The following is an 18147-nucleotide window of genomic DNA, read 5'->3' as shown; positions in this document are numbered from 1 at the left end:
AATCTAGGGCTCTTTTCTCTGAACTAGGGAGCCTGCCCCTCAAATAAACAGAAAGAAAGAGCTGGAAAATGAGACACTGATTAAGAAAAAAAGTACTGAAACAATTAAGCAGGAAAAGCAATCAAAAGTCATCATATGTTTAAGTCATTTCCTAGAGAACTTAAAAAAAAAAACAAACCCCAAAACACAGACATATGTCTGGTTGGTTTAAATGTATCCTGTTCAGAAAGAAGTGTTTAGATACATAATTTCTGTCATTTTCTTTCATAATTTTTTTTATCATCGATTCTGTTAAAATTGAAGTTAGGTCTCGCAACGAATGACAAATCAAAAGATTTTGTTGTTCAGCTACGGCAAATGGAAGACAAGTTTTGTCAACATATTATCACAAAGCTAACACTAAAAAAAAAAGTTATTTGGGGATTTCTTTACTGATACACTCCAAGAATACAAAAGAGAAAATGAAGATAAAACATATCCTTAAAGGAATAATTGCTTTCATTAGGCAATTTAAAAAAATTAAGACACGATAAAACTCAGACCTAAAGTTTAATTTTATTAAATCTCTAAAGCCTCTCTTTTACCAATTAGTGATGTACCAACAGGTATAGTTAGTTTGTCATCATTATAATCATCTACTAAACTTTCACGAAAGAATCAGAGAAACAAATTTAAGGACTTTTGAGATATATATATATATGTATATATATATATTACACACACACACACACACAAAACACACACAGTAAAAAAAGACTTGATTACTGACATCTAAGACACTTTTTCTCTCTATCAAGTTTGAACAACCCCATAAAATCTATGCTCTAAAAGTGCTTTTCTTTTAGAGTCTCTGTTCAGTCATACCTTGAGAAATTATATTTAACAAGAATCTTCAAAACACAGTATGCCCTTTAGCCTATAAGGATGTTATGCAAATTTCTTCAAATCTGAACCGTTATCTTGAAATGCTACCTATTTTACTCTGACAAAATATCAAAAACAAAGCCAAGAGAACTCCAGAAAAGGTTCTCATTAAATCAACAGTAAATATTGTAGTGCAAATTATTCAGAATATCACTTCACACTAAAACACTGCCACTATGGCTACCAATCCAATCTCTCCTTCCTCCTCCTCAATTCCATGCCCAGACTTAATTTGGAGTATACCTGTCAAGTTGGGTAAATCAATTTCTGAAGCTTCATTGTACAGGCAGCAAAACAAATTATCTTGTTCTTTGGCATAACTACTAGAAGGCAGCAGGACTGTCCCAAGGACCATACTCTGCTCAAAAGCACAAAAACTAAGCTTCTGAGAGCAAGAGGAAGCCTTAAAATCCCACTTCCTGACTAGCAAGACCACATTCCTTGTGGCAGTTACTCACACACTCTGAAAGTTAGGGAGAATCAATGGAAAATGGAATACTTAAAATTTCCCAAGTGGGTGGGGTGACGTTAAGGAAAATAAATATCCAGTGCCAAACCTGTAGATTAGCTGGAAATTGAGTCAGGATGGAGTGACTTCAAGAGTTCTGAGTTTAAAAGATATATTTATACGCATACGTATGAGTAACAGTTTACTGTTAGACATGTTAGGATCAGCACATAGAATGTGGGTTTCATTCCAGAGGCATTAGAATGGGGAGGGAGAGTGGGGGGGAAAGTCAGGTTTCCTTGGAGAAAGCATGTTTACTGTAAAACACTACATACAAAAAAAGAGATTGCTCAACAAGATTCATCTTTTACATCATCCAAATTTGTTCATGAAACCACAAGTAAAAAGTGAAGAGAAATATTTAAGATCAGATTCATTTGCCCAAGAGTCAGAAAACTATCAACACTGTTAAAAAGGCAAGGAATCTAGCAAATATACTGGGTTTATACCTCACATACAAGCTGAATTAAAGTAGAAAATGTGATGAGTTAGAGACAGTTTTGAAAATCATTTTATTTTAGAATTTTCAAAGGCAAAATGATACCTCTTTAACGTAGCTACTTATTAGGTGATTATGTGTGTGTTATACCCCCCATGCACACACACAGCACCAAAGAACCATCACATTAGTTCATCCACTAACATTATGGAGAGGAAGGGTTTTTATTAACTCCAAAGAGAAAAAGAGGGTTAAATAAGTTTACAGATTAGGCTATAGAAATTACAGAGTCTAAATTCTATGTTAAATAATTCTCTCTTATTTTTTGAGGTCCAGGGTTATAATTGATCTATATCATACAAATCTTAACATAAAATAATTCTGTTCCATGTTACCATTATACACCACTTCAACAATCTAACACTTCAATGACTAATAACTGATGGTTACAATAAGGTGGCAATTTAAGTTATAATGACCTGAAAGCAGTAACTTTCAAACTCTTACGCACTCCAAGACCTTACTGAAAGCAATCCTAAACCCTTACTTGTATCCCTTCATATACAGAAAAAGAGCAAATCAGAAAATGTGCAACTTGTGGTTTCACAAGAATGAAATACCAATGGACACATTTATAAAATGGACTTTCATAGTGTTGAACTAGACTTTCTTAGGATCTCTAGGCTGGTTCTATGGCTCGCGTAGCCCTAGTTCAATTGTCTTTTTGGACCTGCTCCTTAGTGCTTCTATTATCACCAACTCCTCACATTTCCATAGTACTTTCAGATTTACAAACCATTTCCCTCATTCCCTACAAAGTACGGCAATTCATGGACAGAGAGCACAAGTTCTAATCACAAGCAATTCTGGGCATGGACTGTCACTTCTGGTAAAGAGAATAAAGGAACAACTTCAGGAAAGCAAGTAAATGTGAATGCTATGCTAGGGACTTGAGAAACTGTGTCTGGAACCCTAGAGAAATAACATTAAAATACTCGCAGGCTGCAGGATTAAGGACTCCGAGAATGGAATGATGTGTAATGTCCTTGGTGCTCTGTGCTGTCTAGCAAATGTGACACTCATGCATAGAGATATTAAGTAGTCTTTAATATTAATAAAATTAAACCACTAAAACAAATTTAGCTTTCCTTCTAGGTGATACCACTACTATAGTTACTGGGAACTCTGCCAACACCAGACTTCAACCCAAGAAACATTTATTAAGCACCTATTATGTGCCAGGCACTGTGCTAGGTGCTAGAGATATAGACAAGCTCAAAATAGTCCCTACTCTCAATGAATTTACAACCTATTGGAGGGAAACCCCATTCAGATAAGTCAGTCCTTGGGAGGAAGTGCATTTGAGGCATGGGGAGCCTAAACAATGGCTACAGACCAAACGTCATGTACAGAGACCAAGAATTAACCAGATATAGACACTCCCCCCGAAAAAAGTACTAATCACTATAAATATGAACAAAATGGATGTGCAACTACTGAGGAATGGCTGAACAAACTTTGTTACATTAACAAAATGGAATATTATTGAACTGTAAGGAAAGACAAATATAAAGCACTCAGAAAAATGTGGGAAGACTTGTATAAACTGATGTAGAGTGAAGAAAGTAAAAATAAAAAAAGCAGAGTGAAAAGAGAGTAAGAACAATATGCACAATGATTATAAAAACAACAACAAAACACCAAAATGTAGCAGATTAAGACTGCAATGACTATTCTCTGTCCAAAGGAACACATAACAAGGCATATTCCCTTCATTTTGGTGAAGAGGAAGGCGAATAAAGCTCTAGGATGGTGCAGCTACATATAAGCAGACAGTTATTCTGTAGGTTGGATTCTGTGAAACTTTTTCTTTATTACAAGGGAAGATTCAAAAGTGCACGGAATATATGGAGAAGTGATTGTAGTAAAAATAAGAAATCAATTTCTGAAATGTGAACTATTATGATGATCCCACACTATGGTCCTTAGTTTAGATATGCCCAATTAATACATATCACTAGTAAATGACTGGCCCATCCACCTAAGCAGAAAGTAGCCTCCTCTACAATTCACTGACTGATCATTTATTCAACAAGCATTGAATATAAAGCAAAAATCTTAAGCAGACCTTGCCCTCATGTGACTTATAATGTACCATGAAAAAATATCATAAACACATAATATAAAATACATGCTGCTGACTTAATAAGACACAAGAAATAATAAAATAAAATCAAAAGAATAAAAAAAGGAAAAGAATGTGAAGTATCTCATTATACCAAAAACTGATCTGGATAAAGGAGAAACAATATAAGAATGGTTGGGCTACCTGAAAATCATGATCAAAAAAAGAATATAAGCACTATACTTTAAGAAATTATTAAGGAAGACTGCCCTGAAGTTTTAGAACTAGAAGGAAAAGTAGAAATTGAAAAAAAAAATCTATCAATCACCCCTAAAAGAGATCCCAAGATGAAAAATCACAGGAATATCATAGCTTCCAGGTCAAGGAGAAAATGTTACAAGCAACTAGAAAGAAACAATTTAAAAATAGCAAGTGGGTTAAAGAAGGAATAACATATACATTTAGAATTTACAGAGAAATGGGAAGGTGAAGGGATCAGATAAGTGAGGGACTCTTAGAAGAGCGTGTAGATTAGGAAATAAGACAAGGGGAAGAGAGGGGAGGAACTCTTAAAAGGGTAGGCAGATTAAGGAATAGGAGGGCAAAGAGAGAGGATAAGGGAGAGATTCTTAGAGGAAGTACAGACTAAGAAGGCAGTGATCAAAATTAAATCAGATGTCTGAGGAGGGAGAGAGATAAATAGTGAGGAAAAATAGGATGGAGGAAAATACGTGACTAGTAATTATAACTTTAAATGTAAACAGAATGAACTCACCCATAAAATGGAAACAAACAGCAGAATGGATTAAAAATTAGAACCTGATAATGTATTGTTTGCAAGAAACATATTTAAAAATGAGAGATACAAAGTAAAAATAAAGGGCTGTGATCTTAGGCACAGATAAAGCTAAAATAGCTAAAGAGATAAACAGGAAAATTGCATTATTATGTTAAAAAGTAGCACAGATAATAAAGTAATATCAACGCTGAATATCTACACACTAAATGCTATAGCATCCAAATTTTTAAAAGAAAAGCTAAATGAATTACAGGTGAAATACATAGCAAAACCATAACAGTGGGGGACGTCAACATTCCCTTCTCAGAATTAAATGAATCTAACCAAAGAATAAATAAGAAGTCAAGGAAATAAATAGAATCTTAGATAAGCTAGATATAAAAAATATCCAGAGAGAACTGAATGGGAATAGAAAGGAATATACTTGTATATTCACAATAATTGACTACATATTAAGGCAAAAAAACTTTATAGTTAAATGCTGAAAACCAAAAATATTAAAAGTAATCTTTTTGAATCATAATACAATAAAATTATGCTAGGTAAGGGAAGAAACACATTAAACAGAAACACATTAAAAATTGGAGACTAGATACCTAATATTTGGGGGGGGGGGAGGAAGGGGTGGCAAGACCATTGGGGTTAAACAACTTGCCTGGGGTCACACAGCTAGTAAGTGTGAAGTGTCTAGTGTCTGAGGCCACATTTGAACTCAAGTCCTCCTGACTCCAGGGCTGGTGCTCTATCCACTCCACCATGTAGCTGCCCCATAACCTAATCTTAAAGAATAAGTGAGTTAAAGAACAAATCATGGAAACAATTACTAAAAAGAATGATGATAATGAGATAACATACCAAAACCTCCAGGATGCAGCAAAAGTAATTAGAGGTAAATTTATATGCTAAATGCTTACATCAAAGAGTTAATTCATTTTTAAAAATTAGAAAAAATTAAAAATTCACAATTAAACATCAAATTGGAAATCCTAAAAACTAAAGGTAAGCTTAATAAAACTAAATATAAGAAAACCATTGAATTAAGAAATAAAACTAGGAGTTGATTTTATGAAAAAAATAATATGATGAGAGATATTGTCAAAGTAGAAATGGCCTAAGATTTGGCAACTGACTAGCTACATGGGGTGAAAGATAGGGTAAAAAGTCAAGGATAATGCTGAATCCGAGATCCTGGAAGGATTGTGGTGCCTCTAAAAGTAAGTTTGGAAGAGGAGCAGTTAAGCGGAAAGATGAACATTTTAGATATGCCGAGATATTCAGCTTGAAATGCTGGTGATGTGGAACTGAAGCTCAGGGGAGAGAATGGGGCTGAATATACAGATCTGGAAGTTGCCTCTGTAGAGATAACAATTAAAATCCACTGAAACTGATGAAGTTACTAAAATAGAGTGTGTACAGAAGTTCTTAACATATTGTGTGTGTGTGTTGCGTGTGTGTGTGTGAGATGGACCTCTTGGGCAGTCTGGTGAAACCTACGGACTCCTCAGAAATATGTTTTTAAATGCATAAAATGTTGTGCATTGTTTTACAAAGAAAACAAAAGGTTACTGAAAATAATGATACAATTTTTTGCCCATCCAAATTCATGAAATATCCACAGACTCTTTGTATTTGAACCCCGATATGGAGGCAGAAGAGGGTATATGACAAAACCTTGAGGAACACACAGAGCTAAGAGTATGATGTAGTTGATGAGACAAAATATCCTGACAGGTAGGAAGAGAAATAGGAAAGAATAGTCACTAAAACCTGAGAAGAAGAACATGCAGTATAAGGTGGGCAACAGTGTCAAAAGCTGAAAACAGGTTGAGAAAAACTAGAATTGAGAAAAAGAAAAAATTGCCATAAGATCGGGCAATTTTCTAATCATTTATGAAATAGCAATTTCGGTTGAATGATGAGGCTAAAGAGCTGAGGAGGAGGAGAGAAAGTAGAGGCAACTATTTTAGAAGATTTTTAAGGAGTTTGGTTGAGAAAAGAAAGAGATATGGCCTGGGGGCACTGTGGCATTTAGTGAAGGATTTTTTAAGCAAAGCAGAACCTTGGCCATGTTTGAAGGCAAAAGGAAAAGAATCTGAATCTCTCCCTTCCTCCCTTCCCACCCATCCCCACTGAGAATGCAAGCAAATCAATATGGGCTATATATGTGTATCTTTGCAAAAGACTTCCATAATAGTCATGTTGTAAAAGACTAACTATATTTCCCTCCATCCTTTCCTGCCCATTTATTCTATTCTCTCCTTTTGATCTTGCCTCTCCCCTAAAATGTTTACTTCTAATTACTCCCTCCTCCCATTTGCCTTCCCCCATCCCACTTATCTCCCTCTCCCCTACTTTCCTATAATGTAAGATAGTTTCATAGCAAATTGAGTGTGCATGTCATTCCCTCCTTAAGTCAAATATGATGAGAGTAAGCTTCACTTTTTGCCTCTCACCACCCCCCTTTTCACCTCCATTGAAAAAGTTTTTTCTTGCCTCTTTTATAAGAGGTAATTTGCCCCATTCCATTTGTCCCTTTCTCCTCCTCTCTTGTGACCTGGCACAAGTCACTTAATCCCAATTGTCAAAAAAAAAAAATAAGGAACAGACAAAATGAGATTGAATGGTTTTAGAAAAATGATTCTCTGCAAGTTAAGTGACTATTGTTCATTCAGCTACTGCTGAAGGGGAGGGAAGGAGAAAGCCCAGGGTGACACAACTAGTTAAGTGTCTGAGGTAGGATTTGTATTCAGGTCTTCCTAACTCCAGGACCAGAACTTTTATCTACTGTTCCACTTAGCTGTCTGCATGAAGCAAAATATTAATTACCTTGAATGCTGTAACTATGTTTTATCTCGGGTAATTTTGTAGATTGTTTTGATATTATAAATTATAACTTGAAAATGGCTTAAGAGATTTTCTGCCCATATTTAGTATTTCTCTCTCTCTGCAGAAAAACTTAAATAAGGTTAACAAAACTGTTTCTGATGGGCTTGAGCCTAAAACACAAGCACAGAATTTTCTTCTGCTCTCACTGCGATCTCTCTCCTAATTGTCCCTTCACTAAGCTGCCAAAATAATTTTCCCAAAACACACATATCAACTTGTCATTCCCCTACACAAGGAGCTTCCGTAGCTCCCAGTACTTATAGGATAAAATACTCTTCAAACTGGTTTTTAAAAGTTCTTCGAAACTGTTTCCAGTCTCTGCATTCTAGCTGAACTGTACTGTGCCTTTGCACAGGCTGCCATCATCCCTCTCTTCCCCACTCCATTCCTAGAATGAACTCCTTTTTATCTCCTTTAGAAAATTCCCAGTTTCATTCAAGATTCAGCTCAGATGCCTCACTGAGTGAAGCTTTTCCAAACTCCCAGTTAAAGATCTCTCCTCACCTTTAGTCAGTTTTCTTTGGCATTAACATATTATATCCTCCCAATAGAATGGCTAGAATGACAGAAGTTTCTCAAGGACAGAGCCTAGTTTGTTTTTATTCCCCAGCACCATTTACTGAAATGGACTGAATCTGCTAAATTACATAGTCTTAATACATTCCTTAATGAAAGCAGATCAGAATAATACCTAAGATTTTACTCTAGATAATGGCATGAATAAACTCCCATCTAAGGGTGAACACATGGCTTGGGAAAGTTACAGCTGATCAGTCCCCTGTGTTATACTTGCTTTTAGGCAGATGGTCCAATCTAAAGTGTAACTTCCACAAAAGGAATCAATACAGAGGTTCTGAAACAGCAATCAGACCTCCTACTGAATAACTGCACAATATAAAACAAACTGAAGATAGCGTGACATGGACAATAATCACCTTTCCATTTATAGATAAGGTGGAAGAAGGGATAGTTATGGTAATGATAGGATATCAGGCCATCTTACCTGAACTTATTAAAACACTGTATGACTTTTAATCACAGCTTAAAAAAAAAAAATCAAAAGCAGAAAGAAACTCCCACAGCAGAAATTAGAGAAAGTTCATCAAAGGGTAAATGATATTATTAGAGTCATTTGGAACAGGTTTGGGTTGGGGATGGATTTAAAAGTACAGTTTTGTTAGCATTGAAGAAAGTTAAGGAAAGATGTGATAAACGTACAGTATAAAAGGAGAAAGATGGTATTCTCTTTAATAGCATTATTTAGTGTTTCATAACTACTTTATTGTTTTTATATATAATATGTATGCAAATATAAAAAATGTATATTTTATAACTACTGCTAAAGATGAAGACTGTGAAGAATGATGTAAGAAAATACAATTCAACTATACACATTTATTTGGTGCTTACTCTATGTTTGAGAAAGATAACATCCAGTCAAGGAGACCTGGTCAAGTCCAGACTCCAACAGACTGTGGTTACGTAACCCTAGGCAAGTCACTTAAGACCTCAGTATCCCCAAACTAATCCTTAATACCATTAGTTTCAGAGCTGCAATGGAAGGAGTTTCCTCATTAAAAGTTTCTACTACCAATGAAATCAATGTACCGGGACCTAATGATCACAGAAAGGTATATAAATAAAAATAGAAAGAGAGAGGAACTAGAAATGTGATTTCATTTGAATAGGCAACTTCCATTTAGAAAATTCCTTCTACAAGTGCAGGTTGCTCAAGGTCACATAGTTGCTTTTAATCAGAGGTCTGCTCTTTATCCATTATTCCATGTTGGCTCTCACAGAATAAACTAAGTCTCAAAAATGACAACAAAAGGATTGATAAAAAAGGAAATATTATATTATACATTATTTCATTAGCTGCAGCTCTACCAAAGGAGAGTAGTAAGAACAGTTCAATTCTCTTCTGATTAGGTCCATCCACATCAAACAATCATTTTGAATTCTAGCATTTAAAAATCTTAACAATTCTAAGGAAGAATAATCCTATTTTCAAATGGGGAATGGCTAAACAAGCTGTGGCATATGATTATAATGCAATATTATTGTGCTTTAACAGCAACACTGTACGATGGAGAGCTGTGAGTGACTCGGCTCTTCTCAGCAACGCAACGATCCAAGACAATCTCAAAGGACTCATGATGAAGCATGCTATCTGCCTCCAGAGAAAGAACTTCTATTGAAAGAATACAGACTGAAGCATGCTAGTTTTCACTTTTTTCTTTTATTTGAATCATCTTGTACAAAATGATGAATATGAAAATGTTTTATATATTTGCACATGTATAATCTATATCTGATGGCTTACCACCTAAGAGAGGGGCACGGGAGAAAGGGATAGAATTTGGAACTCAAAACTTCACATAAAGATGTTAAAAAAAAATCAGGAGATAGCTTAAAAAAAGAATAATCCTACTTCTTCTCTAGCAAATGATTCAATGGAAATAGAACAGTTATATTCTCTATCCCATCATTCTTTAGCCTTTTCTTTGTGTTAAATAAAAGCAAAGAAAAATAGAATCTTAAGGCTGGAAAGGCCCTTACATATTTATTTTCACTACCTTCATTGTATAAATGGGGAAACCCAGGCCCAGAAATTTGAAATGATTTTATCCAAGGTTACACATTAGACTTCAAGACACTCTTATTATATGCCTACTATGTGCAGCTAGGTAACTCAATGGATGGTAGAGTGCCTCGCTTGAAGTCAAGAAGACTCATATTTCAGAGTTCAAATCTGGTCTCACACACTATCTGTGTGACCCTGGGCAAATCACTTACCCCCGTGTTCCTCAGTTTCCTCATCTGTAAAATAAGCTGGAGAAGGAAATGGCAAAGCACTCCAGTATCTCTGCCAAGAATACCCCAAATAGGGTCCCAGAGTCAGACATGACTGGAAAAGACTGACCAACAACAGCAAAGTGCCAAGCACTCTGCTAGGGACTGGTGATAAAAAGAAAGATATGAACAAATCCTTTCTACTCCCAAGAGTCTACATTTTACTAGGCAAGGAGGAAGGGAAGGGAGTCTACACATACTTAAGTATAATACAAAGTAGAGATTGTAGAAATAAGACTAATCCTTCAAAAACAATGCTTACTAGACTATATTATAGATTTTGTTGCAAGGTAGAGCTCGCTAGGTACAGAAGCCAATTTCTGGAACTAAATATGATGCAACAACAAAAAAGCATTATAAAAACAAGTCTTTTCTAGCATATGGCCTCCTAACAAAATAAAGGCCTAAAAGAAATCAAAGGCCAAAAGTAAAAGAATTGTCAAAACATCTTATAGTAACATCCAATCCTAAGTCATCCCCAAAGAAGTGGGAGAAGTCCTCCCTCCTCTTACCTTTCTGAGAACAATCTGAAGACAGCCAGGATCCCCAAGTGAATTGATTTAGTCTCAGCTGCCAATACATCAGTCTGACTTTTAAGTGTAATCCAGAAACTCAGGGAGTGAAAGATGGGTTTTTACTCACCATTCAGTTCCATCAAAGAAAACAGGATATTTCTATCATTTAGTTCTCCAAAGAGTGATCATAAGTACTGAAAGATTTCACACTGATTTTCCAAAAATTTGCAAAATGAATGCCATCAGATCCTGTTCAAAATTAAAGCCATTTTTCTTATTTGACTAAACTTTCATCTCTTCCTTGGTCAATTCTATTCACACAAAACACACATGGACTGTGAGTTTCTCTTTATTTGTCTTCAAAGAACTAAGAAGGTAAAATAAATCCTTCCTTTCTCCAAGGATAAGCCTGCAAGATGACGTTTCTATAGGAGTGACGAGGGAAGAGTTTCTTCTGATTCTACAGTTCTTTGTAACCCTTTTCATTTACCTGTTCATATTCTACTAAAGCTGATTCAGAGACAACAGTCCTTTCCTGTGACGGTCAAGCCCTCAAAGCTGGCTAATTTTGTTTTATTCCGGTAGGCTAGTTCACTAGTTTCTAAGAAAGCTCTGTGAGTGGGTGTATGTATGTGCATATACCCTCCCTATACTTAGCTTCTGGCTGCAGTGCTATTTCCTGTTGGCTGAACTAAGACATTTCTAATTGGCTTAGCTAAAAAAGACAAGGAGTCCCATTCACTAGCCAGATTTCAGCAGCTGCTGACTTCTCAAAGTAATAGAAACCCCTCCCCTCCTCCAAAGCATGAGTGGACAGAGGGTGGTGATTAAAAGTCTTTTATTCTACATCCCTGGAGTTTTGGAGGTCAACTGACTGATTATAACTATACTTAGTTTTCCATTGGTGCTTAACTCCATGATTTTCTAAGGTATACACTGGAAATCAAATGGGCAGTGAAAAATCTCTATTGATTTATTCAAAGTATTTCTGTATTAAAGTTTCACTAGAAAATCTATTCATGTTCAATACCTGAAACCAGAGAATCAAAGTTTTAGAAGACTTGAAGGGACCTTCTGTTCAGTCACTTCAGTTGTGTACAATTCTTCACAACCCCATCTGGGGTTTTCTTGATAAAGATACTGGAGTGGTTAGCCATTTCCTTTTCCAGCTCATTTCAGAGATGAGGAAACTGAGGCAAACAAGGTTAAGTGACTTGCCCGGGGACATATACTTAACGTCTGAGGCCACATTTGAACTCAGGAAGATAAGTCTTCCAGACTCTAAGCTTGGCACTCTATCCACTATGACGCCACCTAGCTAAAGGGGCTTTAGAACCTTCTAATCCCACTAACTCCCTCATTTTATGGAGAGGAAAATAGATCAATTCAATCCAATGATGACATATTATTCCAAGCTAAGTATAAAAATAAGATGACCAGAAGCAACATAGAGAATATCAACAAAAAAGGATTATCAGCTAGTACATCTGGACTGTCCGTGTACAAAATAATTTTCTAATATTTACTAATAGTCAAAATGAAAAACAACAAAATCCACTGTGGACTGATCTGGAACCTAAAGAAAATCACATAGCAACAAGAGGATCTTTGGAGAGACAAATAGCAGAAGCAGCAATCTCTGCCAACAATATTTCCCATGTCATTGCCTTCCTAGGACAGGTAACAGTTTTAAGGAATAGTTGTAAAATCCTTCTGTGTGTGCTGGAGGCAAAATAAACAAGCATAGGTACCTGATAAACAAGCAGCAAAAGAAAGCACAAACCAGAAGCAGAGAGTAAGAAAAGAAATGAATGGCTTTCTGGGAAATACCTACTGATTTAGGCTATCTTATCTACTGAAACAATTATTCACACCTGAGAGGTCTGGCTAGACTGTTACAAAAACAAGTATTTGAAAGGAGGGTGTAAAGTGGGCCTCCAGAGCCTCCCCTATGGCACAGCAAAGCAGATGTTTGCAGGTAAGTGCAGCTAGGAGCCCAAATTAATGAAGATTCTTAATAAGCCAGGGGAAGGAAAAGGAAAAATGACCACAGCATGCTGATCTTGTGCTACAGTTAACAAGAATTTATGTAACAATAAATTTTCTAGCTAGAGGAAAAATTACAATATCCCTACGGCTTAGGTAGAAATTTTCCTTCTCCTAGCTCTCCATGAAGGATGCTAAAATATATAAGGAAAACTAGGGAGTGTTCAGGAAATCCAAACTAGGGACAGGTTAATCAGGAGTCTGAAGGGCACAAGAATGGGACAGAGGAAAAAGGGTAGAAAGGCGTCCTGAGTAGATGGAGCTATATACAGATCTAAGGCTCTCCCAAGCAGATGGAATGAGGCCTTCTAAAGAGGAAGCAGCTTCTTGTGCTCTACAGAAAGAGAAACAAGAGTTAAAACATCCATTACTCTCCCCAGAATTAAGTGGATAATGAGAAATTAGGGTAAGAGGAATTGGAATATTTACTGTTTCACAGAATGCATTCTACTGGGGGGAATCAACCTATACACAGATGAATAAGTGAGATACACACACATATTTATTTAGACTGATTCTCCCTGTTTTGCCCCAGATGGAAATATAACTGCCTAATTCCACTGCTGAGGCACCTAGAAGCTTTAACTTGCTTCATTTCCAATTCTCTCTAAGCAGTCTGGTGGTTTGTAGATCCTGAAACTCATTGTCTCAGTACTGGACTTCCACCAGAATCATACTGGTGCTAGACTTCCGTGTGGACAAACCTCCCTATTAGCTCTAGCCCTGCTGCAGCTCAGTATTGAGCTCAAGTGATCCATCAGTCTCAGTCTCCTCAGCAGCAAGGACTTAGGTGTGGTGTGCCATAATGCCTTGCCCATAAAAACAGAACATTACGAAAGTAAATACAAAGGCATTTTGGTGGGGAGCACTAATACCTGAGGGCATTAGGAAAGGCCTGTTTGTAGGAGGTGAAATTTGAGGTAAGCCTGAAGGAGTCAGGGATTCTGTAAATCAGAGCTGAAGAGCAAGAGGCTGTCTTCAAAGCACTGAAAACAGCATTCGCAAAGGTTGAGGGGGGAATGGGAGGAACAGAATGTGATATATGGGGAATAGCAAGTAGACCAGTTTAACTCGAATATAGAGTACACAAGAGGGAACAATATGGATCCATTCTGGAGAGATAGGCTGGAACTAGACTTTGAAGGGCTTTAAATTAAATGCCAGGCAAGTTTGTATTTTATTCTAGAAACAAATAGGAACCACTGGGGATTCCTGAGGAAGGAAGATGGCCAGAGCTGTGCTCTATGCATATCTCTTTGGCAGCTGGAGGGAGATCAGTTTGGAGTGGGGAAAGACTAGAAGCAAAGAGACCAATTAGGAGGCCACTTCAAAGGGAGAAAACATTAGCTATAAGAATGAATGATGAATGAATGAGCATTCATTAAGTACTTGCTGTATGACAGGCACACTACTTAAATACAATTTTTTAAAATCCTCACCCTCAATAAGCTGTGAAGTCAGTGGTGGAGGATGTGATCTAGCTCCTAGATCATGATTTAAGATACAGTAACGAAGGACTTTTGGTTAGGGCAGGGTACAATTTAGTAGAATGGGAAGAATGTGATTCCTTAGATATTAGCAAATTCAAAGGAGATGGAGAAGTGTTCAGATACAGTTGCTAAACTAGATTCCATAAAGAGCAGCAAATATGACATAAAATATTATTATTTCAAAGTTAATAATAATTGGGAAGCCTTAGCTGTCTATTTACTAACAGACAGAGCTGGCACATAGGAGCAGAGGTTTTAGAGCTCAGTGTCTTTAAGCCTCATCTGGCCAAACCCCCTTATTTTAGAGCTGAGGGAACTGAGGTCCAAGAAGTCAAGTAAGAGCCCAATGTATAAACTGGCAGAGCTACGATCAGAACCTTAGTCCTCCTCTCTTTTCATGGTACCACAACATTTTTAAACTTTGGAAGTTAAACTGACTTGCTACACCAGCAACTTTCTTAGCAATTCACATTCTTTTTTTTAAGTTTATTTTTTATTCTGTTTTTTAAGTTTAATCTGCATATTAGCATTTTGTCCACCACTTTTTTCTTCTTAAAAATTTTTGAAATCGTCCCCCAAACTCAATTGTATTTTATTTTCAAATCCAAATTCTCTTCCTCTCTCCCATTCTCTCATCCACTGAGAAAGCAAGAAAAACAAAACCCGTTACAAATATGTATAGTCACATGAAAGAAATTCCTGTATTAGCCATGCCCAAAAATAGAAAGAGAGGAAAATATATTTCAATTTTCACTGAGTCAATCAGTTTTCTATTTGGAGGTGGATAGTGGCTCACACTTCCAAACATGTTATGTTTAAAAAAAAAAGGCTTCTGGTACCCTATAATAAAAATTTATTTTCTAGAAGATGATGCTGAAAAACTTCAAGAGTATCGGTATTAAAGATTTAATTATGTCCACAATACTGTACTAAGTCATGTTAATGAGTAAAGAATTATAAGGTAGATGAAACTTCACTTATAGAATAAATCAATCAACATTTATTAAGCATCTACTATATGCCAGGCACCACATTAAAACACTGAAGATACAAAAAGAGGCAAAAGTTCCAGTAAACTCAAGGAGATTACAATCTAACGGAAAAACACTATGCAAGCAAATACAAAAGAAGTTATATACAGGAAATAACAGGGAAGGCACTGGAATTAAGAGGGGATAGAGATGGATTCCTGTAGAAGGTAGGATTTTAGTTGGGACTTAAAGGAAGCCAGGGGGTCAATAGTCAAGTGGAGGAGGGAGAGCATTCCAGGCACTGAGACAGCACAGAGTGAATAGCCAAAACAGAGATGAAGGGTCTTGTTCATGAAATAGCCAGAAGTCCATTTCATTGGATCCAAGAGTACATGTTGGGGAGTTAGGTGTAAGAAGAATGGAAAGGTAGGACAGGTCTAGATTATAAAGGGTTTTGAGAGCCAAACGAGCATTCTGCATTTGATCTTGGAGGCAAGAGGGAGCCACTGGGGTTTATGGAAGGGGGTGGGGAGTGGGCTGGAAGGGATGATTGGTTTTGCACTTCAGAAAAATTACTTTAGTGACTGAGCAGAGGATGGGTTGGAGTGGGGAAAGATTTAATATGGGCAAACACACCAGTAGGCTACTACAATAATCTGGCGTGAGGTGAAGAGGGCCTACACTAGAATGGTGGCAGTCTCAGAGGAGAGAAGGGGGCCTATTAAAAAGGAGGGGGGGGGGATGGGGAGAGAGGGCTTAAGGGAAAAGATAATGAGTTTTGTTTTGGACTTATTCAATTTAATATGTCTACTGGATATTCAGTTTGAGATATCTAAAAGGCAATAGGAGACATGAGATTGTAAATCAGCAAGGAATTTGGAAGAAGACAGGCAGATCTGAAAAACACAGTCATAGAGAAAGCAATTAATTCCATGAGAGCTGATGAGATCACCAAATGAAGTAGTACAGAAAGAGAAGAGGGTCCAGGAAAAAAATCCTGAGGAAGACCTAGTGCATGATCCTATTGGAGGATCCAGCAAAAGTGACAAAGAAGCAGTCAGATAGGTAGGAGGAGAACCAAGAAAGAGTGATGTCCCAAAAAATGTAAAGAGGAGAGAATATCAAGGAGAGTAATCAACAGTGTCAAAGGCTACAGAGAGGTCAAGAGCAACAAGCATTGAACAAATGCCACTGGATTTGACAACTAAGATCATGAATAGCTTTGGACAAAGCAGTTTTGGCAGAATGATACGGTTGGAAGATAGACTGTAAGGGGTTGAAAAGAGAGAGGGAGGAGAGAGAAAATGGAGAAACCTACTGTAGATGACTTTCTCAAGGACTTTGGCCACAAAGGGCAGAAGAGATATAGGATGATAGTTAGCAGGGGCAGAAAGATGAAGGGAAGAATTTTTTTTTTCCCAGAAGAGGGAGGCATGATTATGTCTGTAGACAGCAGGGAAGAAATCAGCAGACAGAGACTGATCAGTGAAAGAGTGTTGAAGGAACCCTAACACTGACATATAAAGGCCTAAGTAAGGATGGAGAAATTACTTCTGTTTTACATCAGATATACACACAGGCTGTTGTGTCATAAATAGATCACATCAAGGCAAAGATAATCTCCACAGCCAATCAAAGTTTTAGAAGAGCATCATATCTCAGTAAGAGACATGATTACAAGGTGCTTTAAAGATTAAACATCATCTGAAATGGCCACACTAGCTTTAAACATAAATAATAAGCCCCATTCACAGCATGAACAACTTTCTCTTTAGAAACCAGGACCTTAACGAAAATGCAACATTCTCAAATATATCATTCCGTGCTTGTTACACTTCAGTGAGAGACACCACAAAAGTCGAGTCATTTAGGCAAGAGATAAAGAAGTATCTAAGAGATGAAAGGAATGTGCCAATCCTCTTACCCTCATGGAATTTCCAAAGTCAGCGTAGCCAGCACCTGGTATGATGACTTCAGTGCAAGCTCAGAGCTGACATTCCTAGGAAGAGACTAAAAAATGATCCTTGCTCATTCCTAAAGAGCTACAATACAATTCTCTATTCAGCTGTCTCACTGAACTTACGCAAGCACGCAACAACTGAATGTAGATATACAGACAGATATAGCAGAATATGTATATGTATATTACACATCTGCATAAGGGATGCTGGGGATTTACATATATATATGTATATATACATGTATGAGAAGAACAGGAAGTCAAACTAGACAAACTCAAGCTCAGATAATGTTTATTAATCCAAATCAAAAGTATTTAAGAAATATATATGAAAGATGCTCTCTCTCTATATATATATGTACACACACACACACACACACACACACACACATATATATATATATATATATATATATATATATATATATACACACATATGAAATGAAGAACAGTTCCTGCCCTAAAACAGATTACATTTTACTGAGAGACCAGGGATACAACCTGTATTCAGATGAATTAATAACTAATCATTTCAGAAAGAAATTAAGCACTAGCAACTAAAGAAATGACATCACAAAGGAGATAGCACATAAACTGAACCTTGAATGAAGCTAAGGACAAAATGAAGATG

At 36.7% G+C, this 18147-nt stretch overlaps 1 protein-coding gene across 10 annotated transcripts in view; it reads right to left on the bottom strand.

Annotated features, from left to right (window-relative positions):
• The window catches only part of ABL2 (ABL proto-oncogene 2, non-receptor tyrosine kinase), an 85249-nt gene that overhangs the window by 30900 nt on the left and 36202 nt on the right, over positions 1-18147 (bottom strand). Inside the window, exon 1 of one of the 10 annotated variants that reach the window (XM_072648532.1) lies at positions 11177-17823. The exons of 6 other annotated variants lie outside the window; for them this stretch is intronic. In XM_072648532.1, the coding sequence (XP_072504633.1) occupies positions 11177-11189 (13 nt within the window). In that variant the 5' untranslated portion in view covers positions 11190-17823. 3 more of the 10 variants (XM_072648529.1, XM_072648528.1, XM_072648535.1) reach the window with 3 other exon arrangements.

Source organism: Notamacropus eugenii, chromosome 2, assembly GCF_028372415.1.
Source record: "Notamacropus eugenii isolate mMacEug1 chromosome 2, mMacEug1.pri_v2, whole genome shotgun sequence".
NCBI lineage: Eukaryota > Metazoa > Chordata > Mammalia > Diprotodontia > Macropodidae > Notamacropus > Notamacropus eugenii.
Note: the sequence above shows the minus strand (reverse complement) of the source record. Positions and strands in the feature narration are given on the sequence as shown.